The 23,672-nt window shown below is 42.9% G+C and overlaps 1 protein-coding gene across 2 annotated transcripts in view; it reads right to left on the bottom strand.

Moving 5' to 3' along the window:
• Positions 1-15,495, bottom strand: part of NT5E (5'-nucleotidase ecto) — a 45,333-nt gene extending 29,838 nt beyond the window's left edge. The window contains exon 1 of one of the 2 annotated variants that reach the window (XM_025382956.1): positions 14,526-15,495. In XM_025382956.1, coding sequence (XP_025238741.1) covers positions 14,526-14,864 — 339 coding nt within the window. In that variant the 5' untranslated portion in view covers positions 14,865-15,495. The remainder of the gene's footprint in view (positions 1-14,525) is intronic. The other variant, XM_025382955.1, reaches the window with a different exon arrangement.
• Positions 15,496-23,672: the final 8,177 nt, after the last annotated feature.

Below are 23,672 nucleotides of genomic sequence, written 5' to 3'. Positions count from 1 at the left end.
ACTGTTCTTTATATTGCTGCCAGAAAAATCTTTCTCAAGCGCAAACCTGACCTTGGCAATCTCCACCTTAGGTCTCCACAGAGGCACAGCCTTTATGATAGAAGTAAACACCCTAAGCAGGGCCCATGGGGCTCTTAGGGATCTGGTTTTGCCTTCCCCTCCAGCCTCATTCCTGATACCTACCCCATAAAGTATGAGGAAACAAGGCAGGGGTAGCTCCCTCCCAGGCTCCTCCCGCTCCTCAGCAGTGACCCAGGGCACATCTCAGAACCGCAGTTTCCTCTGGAAGGGCAGTGAATGAATAAAATAAAAGCAGTTAAGGAAATGAGCCAGTATTGAGTCAGCACTTGCCACATGCCAGCGTCATGGAAAGTGAATATGTACAGAGTACAGAAAATCTGATTTCATGCTGTGAGGGTGGTACTCTTATTGCGCTCATTTTACTGATGAGAAAATCTGAGATCTAGAGAAGTTAAATGAATTGTTGCAGATCACACAATTTGTAAGAGGGAGCTGGGACTAGAACCACTTCTGTTTGATTCCAAAGTTCTTAACCTCTGTGCTTGGTTGTACATTTGCATAAAGCTTAGCACATACAAAACACTAAAAAAAAAAAAAAAAAAAAAAAAAATTCCTAACTACTTGCACAGCGAATGTATCCCTCGCACTACCACAGTGCAAGTAGTTAGTACCACCACGGCAGGGATTCACTGTTGAATGAATAAATGAATGAACGAAAGAATCACTAACAAGTTTCTTTCTTCTATACATAGCTAACTTTTCCACAGAAATTAATGCAGACAAATTCCTTTGTAAATACTTATTTTCTTTAGAAACTCGTATTTTCATTTCCCACCTTGACTTCCTTCTACCAGTTTTTCTTCTATTGCACTTATGAGAACTCAGTAATTCCTAAGCTCTTCAGGATCATACTACTCACCTCAGTACACCAAGTTCTCACCACATCGAGGTATACTGCAGGCACTCAAAAAATCTTGTAAATACATTGATCTAGTTAATTCATTTCTGTTATTTTTGATTAATAACATGAAAACATCTCAGGAAAAGACTGCCTAAGAGAAGAACGTAGAGCAGTGAAATATAGGGGATCATAACAGAGCAGATAATCTTACGCCGCTTTCTTTGGTCCTCTTGAACATTCCCATGTAACTTTCCATATTTCCATTTTTTGTAGCTAAACTGTTACTTGCCACTTATTGTTTAACCATCAGTTTAGGCATTTGATTTCCATGACCCTAAATCATATCTTTTTTTTATTTGTATAAATGTATTTGTATAAATCATATCTTTTTTTGGTCTAAATCATGTTCTGATGCTCTTTCTCTCTTGTTCTGTTGCCTTCCAAACATTTCATTACTAAGATTGAGCTCATTCATTCATGAACCCTAGTCCTTCCTTAATTCTAGCCCTATGACATCTTGTACGTGTTTACTAAAAACATTAAACTTCACCAAATGCACTTTTCTGTAATTTAAGAGAGCAAAGCCCAGCGAAGTGATCTTTAGTATCTCCAACAGCAAAATCATAGAAACATAATGTGAGCATCTGGCCCACCCCCAGCTTCTCACCCCCACCACTTCCTTTATGTAGAAGAAAGCCTAAAACACTATTTTTAAAAAAAGAATTGATGGTCTTACATCAAAGAAACTCTCCACACTCACACAGAACAATTAACAAACCCTCAAAAAAATTGTTTCATTCACAAACAAGTGCCAGTAAGATATTAGTAGAAATATAAAGGTAACTTATAAATTAAAACACAGAAATGAAAACAAGAAAACCTGGGCAATTGTCCAGAGAGGGCTACTGGAGTGCCAGGCTGTGAATTGTGAAGCTGTTTGGCTAAGCTTTTCACCTGTTTCCAAGCAATTTGGTTTCGCTCACTTTACAACGAAGACATTGCTTAACTACTTTTTACCAAGTTTGTTTCAAATCCTGACTTCCAAAAAGTTTTAATGGTTCACACACCAAATCATACCAAAATGGAGCCCATTTAAAAGAAGCAGGTAGAGTGAGTAGTTTTATTAATCATTCAGTAAACATCTGCTGGGTACTGGTGCCAGAGCTCACCTGGTGTCACAGAGAACATAGAGTCAATCTGATGTGTGAACAGACAGCCACAGTGGACAGATGGTTAGAGATGTGTGTGCAAGGTACGTACAGGTGATACACCAGAGACAGACGTCTGCAGTAGAAGTGTTATGGAGAGACCTCAAAGATGTCACACCTTGAACTGTGTCATAAGCAGCTCATGGCATCTGGCTGATTTGGTGCTCCTGGAACTGAGGGCACCTGAAAATCCGGCAGAAAAAAAAAAATGATGCAGCTAAGAGCATCTCTGGGAGATCTGGGAGGGTCTGTATGGTGTCCAAGGAGTCAGGGCTCTCATTTTGAGGGAAGTGGGAAGCCTTGAAGAGAAAGTAGGGCTGGAGGCAGTCCGGGGTTCTTGGAAAGCTCAGTCTGGCGGCCTGCAGTGAATGGACGGGAGCTGTGTGAGCCTGGTGGTCAAGAGACTGGCAGGAAGACACCTCTCCCGCAGGGGTGAGGTGACACAGCAAGTGGGACAGTGGGAATGTGGTGGGGAGGTGACACTGAGGGGACAGTGCAGGAGTGGAAGCCACAGGAATTTTCAGCTGACTAGGCATGAGGGCATGGGCAGGAGAGAGGATGGGGCTTCTGGTGTTTCACTGTTCCTCCGTGCATTTCCAACAGGAACCATATGCATCCTCCCAAGCGTCTCACTCACAATGTCACTGGAGCTAAGCGCCCTTCTCTGCTGGTGGTTGGCCTGGCAGGATAGGGAGGAGTGGGGAACTAAGGGGCGATTGGGGGCAGAAAAAGCAGTTACCCCCAAATCTGTCTAGACCACTCCACAAAGCGTCTCTTGAAACAAGAGAAGAGAGAGGGGTGCCAGGCCTCTACCCCACCTGTCCCCTCCCATCTCCCAGTGTCTTAACCCACTTTGCCTGGTTTCAAGCTGGGTGGGACCGAAATGGGGATAGGCTTTGGAAAAAGCCTAACTAACTGTTACTCTTGGAATAAAAATTCTGCTGCAGGTTGAGGCAAACTAACCAACGATGCTGTACCAGGGGCTCGTCAGAGCTGGGTCATGGTGATCTCACAGCTTTATATATCTGGAGACACTCATTTCCCAGTTAAGAAAGCAGCCTCTGTCTCAGGTGCAACCTAACTGCCTCTTGGCCTGTCAGGTTTTTTCAGCCTTCAGGGCTTTGTGGCTTGCTTGCTTTTTGTGGCTCAATTTCCTGCTAAAGTTTTCACTGTGGCTGTTGTGTTCATTTGTCTGAGGCTTTCAAAACAGAGGTCTTTACTATTTTGGTACCCCAGGACAGAAAGACTGTGTTTTGAAACCTTTTTTTTCCATTACAACACACATAGAAAATGATGAGACTTGTACAGAATTCAAGGTCACATGGATGGGGCTACCAGGGACAACTGGACAACGGGCTGAAGGACCAAAAACTCCAGCCTCAGGATTTAACTCTGTCTCTTTCCCCCTTCCCCCAATTATTTATTTGTTCATTCATTCAGTAAATATTTACCAAAGATTTCTCCTGTGTTAGACACATTTTAAATGGTTATAGGGATCAATTAACGCATATTATTTAATTATTTAATAACAGGGAGAGGGACTGCTTTGATCAATCAATTCTAACTGGGGAGATCAGGAAGTGGGAGATTTCTCTATAAAAATAAACTGTTCCAGAATAATAAGAGGCCTTCATGGAAGACTGCTGGATGTCCACTGACCTCTGTGTTTCCTCCTGCAGACAATATAGACCAAGGTCCTGCAGGCCAGGATCAAGTCTGAGGCCTCCATCCTGGTTCCTGTGTTAGCCAACATCTCTGACCTGCTCTCACACTGTGTGTTTTCATTCCTCTTGCTCTCACCCCAGGAGTGTTCTCATTATTTCTTTCATTCACCTATTTACTCAATACCAACGGGAGCATTCATTTACAGGTGAAAAGAGTAAACGGAGAAGTGGCAGCTCTTCCTTGGAAGAGCTTTGGGAAAAAAACATAGAAGTTGGCACATGGCCTCAGGACAGTGTGGTCAGGCAGCGGAGTTTCAGTGTGGCTGCTAAATTCCGTTGCAGATTCCATCCACATTGTGTGTGGGTGAAATGTGATAAAGAGAAAAGTCAGAAGGATTCTTCCCTCTTTATTTAAAAGTATTACCTGTACCATTTGTTATTTGTTAAAGATACATTTTACTGTTGTGAAAAAACCAATAAACAAATTCCATGCTTATCATTAGTACAAGGATGGAAAATAATTTTTTTTTTTTTGAGACGAAGTCTTGCTCTGTCGCCCAGACTGGAGTGCAGTGGCATAATCTCGGCTCACTGCAAGCTCTGCCTCCCGGGTTCACGCCATTCTCCTGCCTCAGCCTCCCAAGCAGCTGGGACTACAGGGGCCCGCCACCACGCCTGGCTAATTTTTTGTCTTTTTAGTAGAGATGGAGTTTCACCGTGTTAGCCAGGATGGTCTCAATCTCCTGACCTCGTGATCCACTTGCCTCAGCCTGGAAAATAATTTTATCTTGAGTGCCATCTCTAGTTGATTGACAGTAAGTCCTTGCAGTATGGGGATAAGGAGGACTCTGAGGCTCAGTCCAAACACAGTGGGAAAGGCTGACTAAATCAATTGTCTTCTTTCTTCTTAGGGACAAGTTTTTCTTAGCATCTGCCATGGACAGGGTAAGGGGTAGGGGAGGGTCACATAATGATATCATGCATTTGTTTGCATTTCAACTTGGGTGAGTACCCATTTAATTTAGTTTCCAAGAGATGATAATTGAATGTTATTTTGAATTCTTTTTAGCATATGAATAGAGATATTATTACTTCATAATTACCTGAAGTAATTTCCAAATAAGGTCATCATATATCCCCAAAGGGAAGGTAGTTTTTGGCTTGTATAGAGAATTCATGTGAATTACAAGCCAGACTTTATACACAAACTTTCTCTCATGCCTAACTAATTGCAAGGTATTTTTAATAATCAAAACAAGAAACTTGGATTCAGAATATCTTCATTCTTCGATCTTTGATTCATATGACCTTCTGGGTCTTATTCTTAGTGAACACGGTTTACCCAAAGCCACTAGACTTTTATAAGCTATCCACATCAAATGTAAATATTGACAAATACCCCCAGAAGGTGTTAAAAATACCAGACTATATCCCACAGGGTTCATTTAACAATAACAACAGGATTTTGAGTCACAGAAGAATAAAATCTCCTTTGGTTCGTCACATTTTCATTTGGTTTTGGCTTTAAACATCAGGCAAAATTCCAGGTATTTGGGAGTCAAAAATACTGGGCTGGGCTAGGCTAGGGAATGGAAACCAGAGGGATGAGGCAGTAAAAATGTTCCGAGTGATGACAAGAGGCTGAAACATGTCAGAAGGGAAACAAAGAAATGTTAGACGGTAAAAACAAAGGAAAGGGGAGTTTCTGTAAAAGCAGTGCAGGATGCATGATGCAGAAGAAAATAATGTTTTTTAATCCACATAAATACATTTTAATAATGTCAAAAAGCCATTTGTCAGAGGTGTGCAGCACATTTATTTAGCTAATCACTTACACACTGGCTCATTTGTTAAGGGCTAAAGTTGCAGGAAGCCCTATAATTGAAGAGCTAAAGAGACAGCCTGAGCTAGGCATGGTGGTTCATGCCTGTAATCCCAGCGTTTTGGGAGACTGAGAAGGGATGATCACTTGAGCCCAGGAGTTTGAGACCAGCCTAGGCAACATTGGGAGACTCTCTCTCTCTCTCTCTCTTATTTTTTTTTTAATGAGACACACCTGATTTATTATACGACGGGGCTCAGTTGCCAATCACCAGCATCATCCAGGGAGGATTACAAATTACATTTGGTTTGGTTGATAGGTTTCTGGCATTGTTGCTCACTTCTGCTGTTGGATTGGCTTCCATCCCTGCAGTCCTGGGCCAGGGAATGTTGGCCACAGCAGGTGAATGCGGCATCCCACTGAATGGCAGGAAACACCTTGGGGCTCAACCCAGCTGCACCTAGCTTTGGTTGTTGAAAGAATGTATGAATAAGCAAGTACCGAATAGACAGCACTCTACTTGTATGGGGAGGGGGGATGTATAAACTCTCCATACATGCAAAATAGGCACATCAACATTCAGAATTAACTGCCCGACTAATTGAGGTCCAGGAAGGTTCAACTATATTTCTGAGGGGCTAGAGGGCTCCAGCTAATATTTGGATTATATATAGGACTAATTATTCAAGTGAGGGAAAAGAAGTGTCAAAAGAATATTCAAATTCTGGTTATGTGACTGAGGAAAATAAACACTGGAGAGTACAGAGCATTCAGATGTATTTGTGAGTGATGTACAGAAAGCTGCCAATATGATGTTGATTCATTTGGTTCTCTCCAATTTTCAGTTAAGAAAACAACAAATGCTATTAATAGTACAAGGACAAGATGAGCTGAGAAACTACCTTTGCTTCCTCCCTCCCGTGCCTGAGGCTGGTCATCCAGCCCCTCTCTGCTCTGGAGTTTAGGCTGGAAAAGAGGAAGCAGAGGCCTGAGGCCACATCCCCAGGATGGGAGTGGGGCTGTTCCTGTCTCTGAGGCTTGGGGATCCACAACCCCCTAGACATTCACAATTTCTGACACTTGAGCTTTAGGAATAATTACTTTTGTTGTTGTTGTTGCCTTTTTAAAAGTGTCATTGCAAACAGGATCTCTTTTTCAAGCTTCCCAAACTAGTATTGCTAATTTGTCTTTCCCAAGAAAGGCTTCCTGATCGAAGATAAAGTAGTTCTGACAGTTTCCTTTAACATGAGAGTCCTTGTAAGCACTTGCCTTTCTCCTTAGAGACAAGTTTTTAGGGGAGGAGAAGAAACATGCTCACTGCTGATTTAGGCATAGATGCTAAATATGAGGGTCTGATGTGTCTTCTTCTATAGACCAGATCTTTAGCTCAAGAATTCCCATGCATGGGTGTTAGAATTTCAGTCATTTTTGCTTTTCTCTGTTTAACCTCTCTCCTTTATAGATCTTACCCAGCCCCTCTATGTGGTTAAGAGGAACTTGAATAGCCATTACCCACTCTGCTATCTTCTGAACAGTAATTTTCACCCTGGCAGGTCCTGACTGCTATCCTCAGCACTTAGCAGAGAGCCTGGCATGTGGTAATGCTGAATGAAGATTTGCGGATTGAATGAATAAATGAGCCCCGAAGACTCAGGCTCAAAACTGGGCTCATGCTCCTCCCATTCCCCAGGCCATCATTTCTGTTACTACCAGAGTAACATCCTGCGAGCATCCTGGAAACCTCTTCACTTGTAAAACGGTGGCCAACTGGAAGCACCTGAAAGACCTATGCTATCTCTCCACAAGGAAATAGCTGCCAATAAATAAATAACTGTGAAGGAGAAATTAGAGAGTTGTCATGCAAACTTAGACTTGTCCAGAGACAACCAAGTAATGTGGGCAGATTAGAAGCAAGAGAGAGGAGTGGGGAGGAGCTGAGATGCTGAGAAGTAACATGTGATAGACCACCCTCTCCAATTCCCCCACTTTATAGATAAGGAAACCACTGCCAAACTCACACAGCTAATAAGTGGAAGAGCCAAGAAGTAAAACCTGGGTGTTCTGACGTCCCATACAAATCTCTTTCCACTGCTCCTGTCTGCTGCAGCCTTATACAGTCCAATGGTGCCCAGTAAGTCCAGGAAAAGTCTTCAGATTGCATTTCAGGGCTTGCGATAGCAAGCCTTAGCTGTCAGTGGCAAGCCGAAGTAGAAGAATCCAGCCCCTGTGTAGGAGCATTAAAACCTGCTGACTGTCCCACTGCCTGGTGCTTGAACCCTCATAATCATCTTTTGATTACACCCTCTCTTGAGCCACCCCTGCCAAGAGAAGGTGAGTACAGCCAGCACTTACTGTGGACTGGCCCTGTGCTAAGCACATTATATGCACTACTATCTCTTCTAAACCCCACAGCACCCTAGGTGTGGAGACATCAATCACATACCTCACACATGTGGAAATGGAGGCTTCATGAGATTAAATAACCTGCTCCCAGTCCATAGATTCTAAGTGGTAGGAAGGGGACTTGATCCCAGTCTCACCCCCACGTTTAATCCTTAGCCCTATACCTACCAGACAGCCTGCCTTTTGCAACTGGTTCCTGTGGATTTGGCCTCCCCAATTACCAGAGTTCAGGCGTTATCATCTCACACTTGGACTGCTGCCTGGCCTTTTTCCTCACCCTCTTCTCTCCTGTCTTCTCCCTCCCATCCATTTCTACTCATCTTCCAAAACTGTGATTTGCCTGCATAGCTGGGAGGGTTTTTCCTCACATCAACCAATTCCCTAGTTCTGTGTGGACACCAGCTTGGTGTCCAACAATTCAAATGGATTCTGACACTCTCTACCTGGACTTAGCATCAGATCCCACAAGTGAGAAGGCTCAAATGCACAAGACTGCCCCCACTTCAGACACCAGTCGAGAGTCCTGGGCCACCTGTATTCCCAACCGACTAGTTATAAATTGGAGGTTGCCATGACCCTATCCTTAGGATTGATAATTGGCTAGAACAATTCACAGAACTTGGAAAGCACTTTACTCACCATTACTGGCTTATTACAAAGCATACGACTAGGGAACAAGCAAGTGAAGAGATGCACAGGGCAAGACATGGGAGTGGATGGGTGGAGCTTCCATGCCCACTCGTGCGCATCACCTTCCCAGCACCTCAATATGTTCACCAACTTGGAAGCTCTCTGAATCTGGTTGTTTAGGAGTCTTCATGAAAGTTTATCATGAAGGCATGATTGATTAATTCATTGACCATTGGAGACTGAACTCAATCTCTAGCCCATCTCCTCCCTCTAGAGGTCAGGGAGGCCGGGCTGAAAGTTCTAACCCTCTAGTCATAAATTAGTCTTTCTAGTGACCAGCTCCCTTCCTGAAGCTATCTAGGGGTCCCCAGTCATCGATCATCTCATTAGCATACAAAATCGCGCGCACACACACACACACACAAACTGCTTTTTCTACTGTCACACTTAACACAGAACACTTCTGTGACCAGATGTGTGTGGGATTTCCCCCACACACCAAGAAATTCTCCAGAAAACACAAACTGAGAGTCCTATAATTGAATTCAATTCTGATACTGTCTCAAGACACTGTCAGATCCCATAGGTTAAGGGCTCAATTCTACAAGACTGTCCTGACTTCAGGCTGATCACATCCTGAGGTTGTGCTTCTGGCTGAATGGCTATAAATCGGGGATTTCCATTACTCCCTCCGTGGCTTCAATTAACTTGCTAGGACAGCTCACAGAACTCACTCATTAGTTTATTATAAAGGCTACTACAAAAGATATAGATGAACAGCCAAGTGAAGAATGGATAGACCAAGGTATGGGGGCAACGTGGAGCTTTCATGCCCTCCCTGGGTGTGCACCCTCCAGGAACCTCCACGTGCTCAGCAACCAAAAAGCTCCTCACATCTTGTTCAAGAGTCTTTGTAGAGCTGAATCTCCTGTCCCACCCTCCTTTCCTGGACTTTGGTGGGTGGTACTGAAAGTTCCAACTATTTGATCCCCTAATCCCTTGAACTTGCTGGTGAGTGGCTCCATCTTGAAGCTATCTAGGGACCTCACCCTAAGTCTGCAGGAGTATAAAGCCAAATACTACCATGGGGGTTATTATGAATCACAAAGGACATTTCTATTACTTAGGAAATTTCTAGGGTTTTAGGAGCTCTGCGACAGGTACTGGGGACAAGGACCAAATATTTATTTTTTATTATACCACAGTTGTCTTCTACTCAGAAACCACATGGTTGCCCGTGGCAACATAGCTCAAACTTCTCAGGTGGTCGTTAGAGTTTACACGACCTCTTCTGCCATGATTCCTGCTACCTTACTTTGGTCCGACCTGGTCCATTGTGTAGATTCCTGCCTCTACACCTTTGCCCCATCCTCCTGTCCCTTCACTGAATCAAAACATTTCACTGTAGGGCTCCAGTTGTTCAGATATGTATGGGACCTCAGAGGTAAACTGGTTCAAACTTCTACTTTATAGATGAGGAACTGGTGATGCTGAGAAGTGAATTGCATAGCCACAGATTGTAGATTTATCTCTTAAAATGCAGAAAGAACCGTAGTGATCTCTGAATTTCCAGTGAGGAGGGTTAAAGGTGATAAGCTTTAAATTAGCAAACTATTAAGTGAACTTTCAAAACACAAATCACAAGGAAAAAAAGATTAATTCAATTACAACAAATGAAGAATTTCTATTCAATGAAAGATACCATGGACAAAATTAATAGACCTAACATCATCATAATATGTTTGCAATCTTGAAAATTGATCACAGATCAAAACCTATAACTCCTGAAAGTCAAAAAATATAAAACTAACCCAATTTTAAAAATACCAAAGAATATGAATAAGCAATTAGGGAAGAAGAAACTTAAAAAGTTAACAAACATGTAAAAAAAATGTCCAAACTCACTAGTTATTAGAAAAGTACATAATAAAGCAGCAATGTGTATTTTACACCTACAATAAAGCTGGATACTGCCATGACATATAGGAAAAATACGGAAATTTACATGTCCTGTTTGGGAATGGGAGCAGGTGGAAGAGAATGAAGGGTGCCAGTCATTGAGGAAAGCAGTCTGGTAGTACTCAAAGTATGCCCTGTGGCCAGCAATTCTGCTCCTGGGTAGAAATCCTCTGGTGAGACCACCCAGGAAGATATTTGGAGCAGCATTATTTGTGGAGGCAGGGTGTTAGGTGCCATCTCCAAACCCATCGGCGAGGGAGCACATGTGTAAAATACGTGGAGATGAGTAAAATACACAGAGCACAATTCACAGTGGTGTGTAGGTACAAGTGCATCTAGGGCAACATGGACAAATCATAAAAACAACAAGTTCAGGACAAAAGTAAGAAACAGGAAGGGTTAAATAACAGGACTAGGTATGCAATTATAAAATATAAGCACATAAAGGTTTTGCAAGTGCATGTAGAAACAAAACTATATGCAGTCATCAAACACATTAGAATGTTGTCTATGTGGGAGGTGGAGGGTAGCGAACAAAGGGCCATTCTGTCTGACTAACCTGTCCCCTGGGTGAGTTAAAGCCAGGGGCCATGGTTCCCACCCTGGCTGTTGCCTCCCCCATTTAGGAGCAATTGGCTAGGGTTAAGGCTGCAGTCTTATGGGCAGGAAGCGGGTTCAGCAGCCAGGGCCTCAGAAGCAGGAGCCAAGTGGAGAAAAGGCACACTTCTAGGGGACCCTAGAGACCTGCTCAAAGCAACCTTCCCCACAGCCTGCCTTGATGGTGAGAATCTCACCTCTGCAGGTGGATACCTTCAGTTTTGTGCTGTGGGGAGATTTCATAAGTCTGTTCAATGAGTAAATATAACAAAAATAGTTTAGGTAATGATACTTAGGTAAGATGGTAGAGGGGAGGCAGGCGGTAGACTGTGCCAGGCTGTGAGAACCAGATAAGCTGATGCACAACCCAAACCTTCCCTTCCTCACAATTCCCCTCCTCCCCATCCAGGGCACATGAAACTAACTTTCAGTGAGCACTTACTATTAATATAAATCAGCAGGGGTTATCTCATGCATTCCTCACAAACCTCTGCAAGTTGGGGGTTATCACTGCTGTTTTACAGCTAAGGAACATGAAGTTCAGAGAAAGTAACCAGGCCAAGCACATACTGTCAGTGCTTCCACGCTGTCTTCCTCGTGCCTCAGGGGACAACAGTCCTTCCACTGAGACAGCTACACTAACTGGCGAGTTTTGCTATCCTCTTCCCAGTTTTCTGCCTAGTAGTGGGTCCAGGGGGTCTCCAGGATTGCCCTGGGGCCTCTACAGCAATCAGGATTACTCCAGTAGTTCTAGAAAGTGTACACCTCCTTGGACGTTCCTGCTCGAGGGGACTCCTGTGTTTTAGCTGGATTCTAGGAAATTCCTCTTTGTCCTCCATATGCTTCAGTCCTTTTATGTGGCTCCTTTGAACTAGGTCCAGTCTCCAGGAAACTGGAGATGCCCCTCCACAACTGTTTTCCACCCTGATTTGAATCCCCAGTGTCCTAGGAATCAATATGCGGTGAGTGGTTATGGTGTAGGAACGTTTATACCACAATAGCAATAAATTCTCTGAGGGTTAGTATAATATAAACAATGGACAGTGAAATGTCTGTGCAATACAGGAGGACAGCAGAGCTTTAGCACATGCTTCAGCACTACAGAACTAGGATTTTATGCCGGTCAAATCATGTCTGACAAACCCCCAAACTGCACAGAGTAAGTCCTGAGGACACAGCCATCTAACCTTGCCATTTGATCTGCTCCCAATCTTTACCCCCTGCCAACATTATGTAAGTAGCCTATTTTTCCTCAGAACCCAATTCAATTATCTTGAGCAAAATTTGAAAGAAAGTAATTTCATGCAACAAAAAGGATTTTGAACATCCACAGAAGAGATAGGCTGTAACTTACAGCAGTTTATTCAGGCCTCACGTAGATGTCCTGTCATAAACATTTGATACCATGATTAATATTGGGAGCTCAACTGGACTTACAAGAGGGAAATATTATTAGGGAAAACTAGAAATTCTTCATTTTTTTTTTCCACTGAAAAGGGTTCACACAATTGTGGAGAAAAGAGTGTCACAAAAAGTAAAATCTACAAAGTCGTGGTTTATGTGCAAAATAAAACAAACACATGTAAGTTTATTCTACCCTTCTGGGAGGAAGTGGAGACACAGGGTAGCAAAAATTCAATTCTATAAATATTTATTTTGTCATTACTGAGTGCAAAGTATCAGGGAAGCATAGCTGTGGAATACCAATGCTTAAGAGACCACAGAGTTCTTGAAACCCACAATTCTTGTTCAAATCCAGATGCGGGTAAGCCCCACCTCATGAACTCTGAAGGCTGAAGGATCAGCGGGAATTTCTGCTGCTGAATGTCCCTGATAAGCTCAGAAGCATCAGAATGGAGGGAGCTTCCTCCCCTTCTCTCATCTCATGAAAATGAGCTTTCTGGTTGTGGCAGGTGGGGGAGGGACCTTTAAAAGCATACAGTGGTGCCCTCTCATATCTTTTCCTGTCCTCGTTTCTCCAAGCTTCCAGAGGGGAAAATAAAACCAAACAAACCCCTCAGCATTGTGCTCTCCTGACCCCTAAGCTCTTCGCATATGAAGTGTGCTGTTAGCTTTCTGTATCCCAGCCTGATCACACTTCCCTTTCCCTTCCACACTTGTGGACTTCACAGATTTCTCTGGACCTTTCTCTGGAGATTTCTCTGTTCTTCCTCTTCCAAAGCTCTTAAGTTTTCTTCTCCCAAGTTTCTCCACAGTCTTGCTGAATCCCTTTACTCAAGGCTTTTACACAGGGTTAAATTTGGGTGGTGGTTTGATTTTTTTTTTTTTTAACCACCATATATACATCTCGGTTGTACTTATTTATTACTATGCAATCCCCTCTGCTCCTTTTCTAGAATTTAGTGCAAAAAAAAGGCATTACCTTTAGCAGAACATTGGGGACTTTGAACTAAACTTTTACACATGTTTTAAGAGCCTATTATCTCTTAAGCTAGACTCTTCCTAAATCTCTGCTGTCAAACCTACTTTATTGAAATCCTTTGAAACCCAAGTGTTTCCACATTTTGGCTCTCTCTGAAGTTTCTTTCTTTTCTTTCTTTTTTCTTTCTTTCTTTCCTTTTCTTAACCCTATATTATCATGTCTGGTAATAATAACATTTATAGACACCACACTATGTGTCTGGTAATAATATAGAGACCACACTATGTGCACTATGTACAATTATGATCCTTACTTTTATACAGGATAGAACTGAGGCAAGAAAGAGTAAATAACTTGCTCAAGGTCACATAGAAGGTAGTCAAACAGAGAATCTACCCCAAAGCTGTGAGCTTAATTATGCTCAAGCTCCAGGGTCAAAGGGATCTGGTGTCCATTCTTATCACGTCTCCCTTTTTGGGGGGATGGTGCCTGATAATTTATTCAGCTTCTTTGACGCTGTTTCCTTTTCAGTAAGATTGAGATAAAGCATTTTTTGAAAGATCTAGATTGAGATAAAGCATTCTTATAAAGACCTAGCAGTAAATGAGAACTGCGTGAGGGACCTGATTCGGTCCCTAGCACTGGATAACTGTCAGTGCTTCTATGCACCCCACCTGAAGACCCTCGCAGGCAGGAGAGGGTCCTGCTCCTCTAAATATTCCCATCTCATAGTGGGGGCGCAATAACATCCGTTTAAGAAGAATCGTCCAAGGGACTTCTATGCATCCAGCTGGCACACTGGCCGGAGTCTCACTTTATCCCCACATCTCTCCGCGCCCTGGTCCTAGGCTTGCCACACTCTGCCATCCGCTGCTTCTCCAGCCCGGCTCCTCTCTCAGTCCGGGACTCTTACCCCGGGCGCGGGCTCGGGTCTTACCATGGCATCGTAGCGCAGTGCGTTCATGAAGTGCGCCACCTCGGCACCCTTGTACACGGTGAACCAGATGGTGCCCTGGTACTGGTCGCCGGCGTCCAGCAGCAGCACGTTGGGTTCGGCGCGTCGGATCTGCTGCACCTTTGTGAAGAGCCGAGCCACACCACCCATGCAGCGGCTGGCGTTGACGCACTTGCTGGAGTCCTCGCTGGTCTGCTCCAGCCGGCTGTGCACGTCGTTGGTGTGCAGAATCGTGAGCTCCCAGGCGCCGGCCGCAGACCACAGCAGCGCGCCGACGGCGAGGAGTAGCGTCGCGGGCGCCCGCCCGGCTCGGGGACACATAGCTGTGGCGCGTGAACTGGGTGCAAAAGCGGGCGAGCGGGGCGAGTGCCGGCGAGTAGGGGCGAGCAGCTAGGGCCGGGGTTCTGCGCCCTGGCCGGAGGGGCGGGGCGCGGGTCAGGGCCGGGGCGTGTCCTTCTTCAGCCTGGAGGCCGGCTTGGCTGCCAGGCGCAAACTCGCGACGTCACCCGATCCGACCCTGGCACCCGGAGAGGCCCTGGCGCGGCTGTCGGCTGGCACCCGCTCCCAGCAGGAAGAGTGGGGAGGTTGTTCCCGGCGGCGAGCGGGCGCCGGCCGCATCCCGGCCGAACCAGGGAGCCTGGGCGCGGGCAGTTCGGCCTGGTGCGCTGCTCGTTCGGAGGCGAGAGGAAGGAATTGGAGGGTTCCACCCCGCGCGTGGGTCCTCGCTGAGTCTGGCCTCATTCGAGGCACGGGTTTTTCTACAAGAGAAATGTTATGGATTGTGTTGGGTTTGTGGTTGAGCGAGCTCATCACTTCAAAGAACCAAAGAGGGAAGAGAGAGGGGACGGGAAGAAAGATGAGCGAGCTGAGGGGCAGACAGGAGGAGTACAGAAAGGCAGGGCAGAGAAGCTTCTTGCAGTTTTGAGCTGTGAGAGTTTCGGGCTCACTGAGATGTGACGCTTCCTATTGGGTTGAGAACTCACGAGGTCTACGATGCTTAGACAAAAAAATCTCAGAAACTAAGAAATCATTCGAATCCAGTTCCTCGTTTATTCACGACTAAAACCTTGGTGATAAAACAGTGGCGACGCGTGGACAGCTCCTGGAAGCAAAAACACCGTTGGGGTAAAATCCGACAGCTATCGGGACGGGAAGGGATGCTGCCCTTCGTTGCTTTTCTGGTCTTTTTTTTCTATTTGACTTATCTTTTTTTCTTTCTTTCTTTCGTCGCGTGTGCTTTCGGTGTCCTAGTGAAGTCATAGCCAAATACAATGTTAGGAAGATTTCCCTCTATGTTTTCTCTTAAGAGTTTTATAATTTAAACTCTTAGACCTTTAATCCATTTTGTGTTAATTTTCATATATGGTATAAGAGTCCAAATTTATTCTTTTGTATGTGGATATCCCGTTTTTTTAGTACCATTTGTTGAAAAGACGTTCTGTGCCCGTTTTTAAGACACTGGCCTGAGGCTCGGAGATTGTAAATCATTTGCCAAGAAAGGCCATGCAGTTTGGGAGCAGCAGAGCCTGGGGCTACACAAGACCCTTGCTTCTGGGACACCCTCTAATGTCATGCTTTGCAAGGTTTTGCTCTGTCCCTCTTTGAGCACCTGCTAGAAGCAGGTAAAAGAGCTGGTAGTTTTACTGTTTTAACTTAAAAAAAATGATTTTAGATTTACAGAAAAGTTGCAGAGGTAATAAAGAGAGTTCCCACATACTCATCACCCATATTGCCCTATATTAACAGCTTATATAACCAATGAAACTAAAAAGTTAACAGCGATACAAAACTATTAACTGCATTACTGATTTTATTTTAATTTCACCAACTGTTCCACTAATGTCATTTTTCTGTGCCAGGATCCAATCCAGGATACCATATTGCAGTTAGTTTTCATGTGTTCATAGCCTCCTCTAATCTGTGACAGTTTCTCAGTCAGTTGTCTTCAAAAACCTTGACACTTTTGAACAGTACTGGTTTCTCTATACTGTCCCTCAGTTTGGGTTTGTCTCATGTTTTCTCATGATTAGACTGAATCTGTGGATGTTTAGGAAGAATGCTACAGAGATTATGTGCCTTTCTCATTGCCTGGTATCTGTGGGTACATGATATCAACATGACCTATCACTGATCACTGGGGAACTGATCATTTGTTGTTTCTTGTCTTTTAAACCTAAGCCACTGCAATAGGTTCTGAAATTCCTGTCCTGGGGATGCTACCAGATTTCTGCTTCAATATCATTTCCATGCCATTTGTTTTCATATAGGTCTAAAATGGCCTTTGATTGTTTATTACACCAAGTTCAAGCTTCACAAACTGGCCTTTTGAAGTCTCATTTTATCCAGCCAACTTTACCTTCCACTGTTCCTCATACATTCCCTCTGTCCTCATTTTTTTCTCTCCAAACCACCATTCCCAGTCTGTCCTCAGGCCAAGGTCCAGGGTTCCTTCAATTTCTTGTTCAAGTCAACATGAAATTACTTTGACTCCTTCACACGGCAGTCAGTTTTTCTCTTTTCTAAATTTCTGGTCAGTTCCTTACAATCTCACTTTAATGTGGTTTTGCTTTTTTTTCTCCAGGTGTTTAATGTGTGTTTTTGGTCTTCTCTCCAAGTGATGGAAACAGAGTTGCTGCTTCAGTGGTAGGTAGTACTTGGAATTCAAGTAACACTAACCTAAAATCTACTGTAGACCCAGTGGGCGATAGTATGGAAGAACCAAGAAGGATTTCGGCTGTCCTGGAGCTGATAATGCTGCAAACAAGGTGAGGGTGCATACACTAAGTAGCAGCAAAGCCATGAGGATCATAGAAAATTTCCCAAGTCCATGAGGAAAAAAAATATGCAGGCAAAAATCTACATACAAATCAGGGCTTTATTTATTGTTTCATCAGTTGATTAGCCTTAAGCAAGTAATGAAGAAAATGTCAAAATAATGCAGAATAAACTTAAAAGTGTGTGGTACTAATATCCATTTCATTGGGAATAGCCCCTTAAATTGAGGAAATATGATTTCAGTACATATTAGAAAACTATTATCTGATTCAGGAAAAATCTCACTCACATCATTGATGAACAACATATCTAGTGCTAAAACTAGGTTCTAATTTAATGAGTATAGCCTGTACTACACTCATTATATAATATACACTCATTATATAATAGGGTGACAAATACTTTAATAATAGATTACATATTAGATCCAATGACAATATGTTATTGATTTATTAGAAAATAAATGGGTAGGGCCGGGCGCGGTGGCTCACGCCTGTAATCCCAGCACTTTGGGAGGCCGAGGCGGGCGGATCACAAGGTCAGGAGATCGAGACCACGGTGAAACCCCGTCTCTACTAAAAATACAAAAAATTAGCCGGGCGCGGTTGTGGGCGCCTGTAGTCCCAGCTACTTGGGAGGCTGAGGCAGGAGAATGGCGTGAACCCGGGAGGTGGAGCTTGCAGTGAGCCGAGATCGCGCCACTGCACTCCAGCCTGGGCGACAGAGCGAGACTCCGTCCCAAAAAAAAAAATAAAAATAAATAAATAAATAAATAAATGGGTATATAACTCCATTTGTCAAATCACAGTTCAATCGGAACCATAGGTTGGTTATAGATTACAAAAGTTCTGCAAAATCCAATGAAAGCAGTCTGTAGGAACCAATAGTAAAATTTACAAATAGTAAATTGTGTGTAACAATCTTTTATATCAGAAAAATTTATAATAAATAATAAATATGTGTGTATATAAATGCATGCATTTTTCTTTAAGAGTCAGTTGTTGAACATTTACCAGCACACCGCTAGAGCTATCTAATGGATAATATATGTTTAAGTTTCTTTTGTAATGAGAACCTATTTTATGTCTTATCACAAAGTCTTTAATAAAATATCAATTTTTCTTTAAATTTGCTGAGATAGATTTATTTAGGTGGGCTGAATTAAAACTCCGAGACCTGCTTTGAGATGAATGCAGGGTGAAAACAGGGACCGGCCAGGCGCAGTGGCTCACGCCTGTAATCCCAGCACTTTGGGAGGCTGAGGCGGGTGGATCACCTGAGGTCAGGAGTTTGAAACCAGCCTGGCCAGTATGGTGAAACTCCATCTCTACTAAAAATATACAAAATTAGCCAGGTGTGGTGGCAGGCACCTGGAGTCCTAGTTACTCGGGAGGCTGAGGCAGGAGAATCTCTTGAACCCTTGGAGGCGGAGGTTGCAGTAAGCCGAGATCGTGCCATTGCACTCCAGCCTGGGCAACAAGAGTGAAACTCCGTCTCAAAAAAAAAAGAAAAGAAAAGAAAACAGAGGGACCTTGTCATAGGCATCCTGGCACATTTGTATTATACTGTTAATGGGCTATTAATATTTCATCTTATTGGTAAGAAAACTTAATGTGACGTTTAACCTGGTTGAATAATTTGCTTAAGATCATTCACGTCCAAGTAAGTGGCAGGCAGGTTTTGAGCACAATTGAATTCCAATACTCAGGTTACATTGTTAAGTCTTCAGAAAAGCATGAAGGGTAGCTATTATTATCTGCTCCCCACCCCCACTTTTTCTGTGGTGAGAACGCTTAAAAATCTACTCACATAGTGATTTTCAAGTATACAATACATTGTTATTAACTATAGTCACCACATTATACAGTAGATCTCTTGAACTTTTTCTTCCTATCTAGCTGAAATTTTATATTCTTTGACCAGCCTCTCCAGTAACCCTTCAGGCAGCCCCTGGTAACCACCATTCTGCTCTCCACATTTTTTCTTTATCCATTCATTCATTGATGGACAGTTAGGTGGATTCCAAAGCTTGACCATTGTGATAATGTTGCGATATCATTCTCCTTTTATGGTTAATAAAATGGAACTTCAACATGTTAAATTTATTGCTCAAAGTTCCACAAGTGGACAGGGTTTTTTTTCTTTTTATATTTGTAACTCTATTTCACATAAAGGCCCTCTGTCCACTCAAAAGGTTTACTTACTGCTGTCTGCCACCTGTTATGCCCAAGGAGTAGTTCTTGGTCTGGGGACTTCTGAGAAGGCTACAAAAGCTCAGAATCCCTTCTTGCAACTTTGCTGTGGTCTCTTTGTGGCCATAGGAGGACCATCAATGTATATTGGCCTCTTTCATAAGCCACAAATAATAGAGTGGTTTAGATTCGAGTCAATCCAGGGCACAGAATGTATGTTTTCAGAGGCTGTACATAGGATGCACAGGGGATGAGGAAACTGGCCTCTTGCACAGTCACTGACTCTGACATCCAAGCTCAGACATGCCTCTTTCTCTAGCACTCGGACGACAGAGGTTCAGTGTGCTTCTTCTCAGTCACAATCTACTACTCAGCTGCTCACAGCAGAAGTAGAAGCAGAATTTTTCTCCCCTTCCCCATTAGACCTTGGTCCCTTCACGCAGTGGACTTCCTCCCTCCCACCAGCTTCCCAGAAGCAACATGGAGTCTGAGTCTCTCTCCTCAGTGTGGGGTGCTTCTTTCCCATAGACAGCAGGACCTGTGAGTTTCCTGGGGCAGACGCTGTCTGTCCCCGGGTAGATGACTTTTAAAATATCATTATTGCTTTCCAATCTGCTTCTGCCACTCTGTTGTGTAGTTCCATATTGCTGGATCCTGAGGCCAAAGGATTAAATTACATCACTCTGTTAGATGCCACCAAATCACCATTTTACACCAGAAGATCAATTCAAGAACTACTGTAATTCTTAAATGAAAAACTCTGGAAGCCTTGTCTTCTGATTATCAGAAAACAACTTAAGAACTGCTTTTGCCCAGGAGTTTGTATTGACCATGAATCCTAGATATTTATTTACTAGCTCGTCAGAGAAACTTTTATGATGTTTACTCTACGTTTTAATGAAATCCTCAGTGTGCTGAAGTGAAAATTAACTTTTGTTCCAAACTCTTGTGACATATGTTAGTGTCTGTTATCCAAGTATGCAGGCTGTCATGCTCTAGACTTAGGGCAGAATGGAAACAGAATGGTTAATATGCTTGAGTAACAAAAAAGTTGTATTCAGTGCTTTGCCTGCAGATGTACACAGTTCATCTATTATTTGATTTGAGGAAAGAGAATTAGGAGGGTCACCTATTTGTGACCTTTGCTCATTTATTCAGCAAGTATTTATTGAGCATTTGTATGTGCCAGGCATTCTGTAAAGCTCTGGAGCTTAGATGGACAACATGACAGACTTACTGTTCAGAGGAGGACAAAGTGTTACGGGTTCTGCTGTGTCTCACCAACAAGCACATTGAAGCCATAACCCCAGAATGAGACCTTACTTGCAAATAGTTCTATACAGAGGAAATCAAGTTAAAATGAGGTCCTTAGGCTATGCTCTAATCAAACGCGACTGGTGTCTTAAAAAAGGGGGAAATTTGGACACAGGGACAAACACATATAGAAGGAAGAAAATGTGAAAACACACACAGGAAAAATGCCATGTGAACATGAAGGCAGATATCAAGGCAACGTAGCCACAGGCAAAGCAAGGCCAAGGGTTTCCAGCAGACCACTAGAAACTAGGGGAGATGCATGAAAGATTCTCCTTCACAATTCTCAGAAGGAGATAACATCTTGGTCTTCTAGCCTCCAGAACTATTAAGACAGTACATTTCTGTCATTTAAGTGGTCTTTGGTATTTTGTTATGAGCCCTAATAAACTAATTCATGAAGGCAAACAAAACAATTACAAAACAGTGTGATCTAAATGGGCCATGTGTGTGAGGCTGCAGGGGTGAGCAGAAGCCGAACCATTCAGGGACATGTGGACCAACATAGGGAGCTTAGATTTGCTGCTGGGCCAAAGGAGTGAAGATATTGAAAAGGCAAGACAGAAGGGCCATGCCAGCTGGCAGAAGGCACAAAGGACTTTTTATTTTTATATTTTTAATCTAGAGAAGAGGACACACTTCTCTTCTCCCCAACAGCTCAGAATTGGAGCAAAGCTCCAGGATCATTGGCAGCAGAGGGAAGATAAGGAGGAGGATATGAAAGTGACCCCCTATGGGGGTCTTACACTGAGGTCCTTGTGCAACCTGCCTCCAATCTGCATTGCTCCAGATGCTCCCCAGGCCACACCAAACTGCCGCGGAGAGAAGAACACAGACAGGGATGTGTCGATTTCATGTTATGGCTGAGTTTTAGCCAGAATGTCTGAGAAAAAGTTACAGAAATTAAACTGTTTTTATACCAGTAATTTCTTTCTTTTCTTTTTTTTTTTTTTTTCCCCTAGTGGTGTTTTAAGGCCAAGAAGAAAAATTTATGTTTGGGTTGATATAAAGAAGCTAGCCAAGCCAAGGAATTGATACAAAAACTGGGCCGGAGACTAGGGTCTTAAAAATCTCTCAAAGGCAAAAACCTAGATTCTGAAAAGGAGCAGAGAATATGAGTCAATGCTTTTCTTAGTAATATGTTCATTTCTGAATGATATATATATATATTTTTTTTTTGCCAAAAATATTTTTTTCTAGACTTAGGGATTTTGTATTAAATGCCATTTAAATTTCAAAAGATGATTTTTTATTTTTATTTTTTGAGACAAAATCTTGCTCTGTAGCCCAGGCTGGAGTGCAGTGGTACAATCTCAGCTCACTGAAACCTCTGCCTCCCAGGTTCAAGTGATTCTCCTGCCTCAGCCTCCTTAGTAGCTGTGTTTACAGGTGCACACTACCACGCCTGGCTAATTTTTTTGTATTTTTAGTAGAGAGGGAGTTTCACCTTGTTGCCCAGACTAGTCTCAAACTCCTGACCTCAGCTGATCTGCCCACCTTGGCCTCCCAAAGTGCTGGGATTATAGGTGTGAGTCACTGCACCTGGCTGAAAAGATGATTTTTAAAACTATTTATTAAGTCATTATAGATAGGCCAGAAGTTGATGACAAATAAACCATATTGTGAAAACAGATCTGCTAGGATTTTTAAAATTATCTCAAAATAGAGGAGATTCTTTTATCAGTAGCTAAAATCAGCTACCTTCTAAAACCAAGAGGAATTAAAGTTTTTCAACTATATTAAGAATTGATATTTCCATTGATACTGTATTTTTTAACTTAAATTGTGGGAAAAGGGTAAACAACTATACTATTTTCTTCAGGAAGAGGATTAGTAAAATATACTCAGTTCAAAGGAAGTTAAGAATTTTAGTAGGAGCATGGATCTGTTCCAACTAGATTGTAAATATCAATATAAACTACTTCCTTTATAAGAAAAATGGTTTAGCTATTCCACTGAAATAGCTCAAGAGTGGCTGGGCACAGTGGCTTATGCTTGTAACCCCAGCACTTTGAGAGGCTGAGGCAGGTGGATCACCTGAGGTCAGGAGTTTGAGACCAGCCTGACCAATATGGTGAAACCCCATCTCTAGTAAAAATACAAAAACTAGCTGGGCATGGTGGTGGGCGCCTGTAATCCCAGCTATTTGGAGGCTGAGGTAGGGGGATTGGTTGAACCCAGGAGGCAGAGGTTGCAGTAAGCTGAGATCGCGCCACTGCACTCCAGCCTGGGCAACAGAGTGAGACTCCATCCCAAAAAGAGAAAAAAAAAAGAAATAGCTCAAGAGCAATGTGACCCCATGACACATGTTAATGCTCACTACTATGGTAATATTATTTTCCACTAATGGGAACCAGGATCCTTAGAGAAATGGCTAATTTGATATTTGAGGTTACCTCCCATCAGGGTCACAAAAAAGAATGTAGGCAGCTTCCTGATTTAAATCACTGCTAATGAGATGAAGTCATCTGTTAAAAAACAAGCAGCAAGTGGTCTTCCAGTTGCTATGATGAGAAACTCAGATTGTAAGCAATCTCATGAGATTGCCCATGATAATTCCAACACTTGAAGGGCACATTGCTGTCACTTTCAAAGAATCACTCTATTCCAACTTCCTTTTCAGAAAAACTGTGAGTGGCCAGGCCATACTGTTTTCTACAATAACACATCCTTTTGAGCTCAGAGGTTCTTAGGTTTTCTGTGCAATGGCTCTTTTTACAATCCAGTGAAGCCTATGGGCCCTTTTTAGAATAATAGTCTTAAATGCATAAAATAAAATAAGTTGAATTACAAAGAAAGCTAAGTATAGTGAAATAAAGTTATCAAAATATTTTTAAAATTTGTGATA

This window comes from Theropithecus gelada, chromosome 4, assembly GCF_003255815.1.
Source record: "Theropithecus gelada isolate Dixy chromosome 4, Tgel_1.0, whole genome shotgun sequence".
NCBI classification, from domain to species: Eukaryota; Metazoa; Chordata; class Mammalia; order Primates; family Cercopithecidae; genus Theropithecus; species Theropithecus gelada.
Note: the sequence above shows the minus strand (reverse complement) of the source record. Positions and strands in the feature narration are given on the sequence as shown.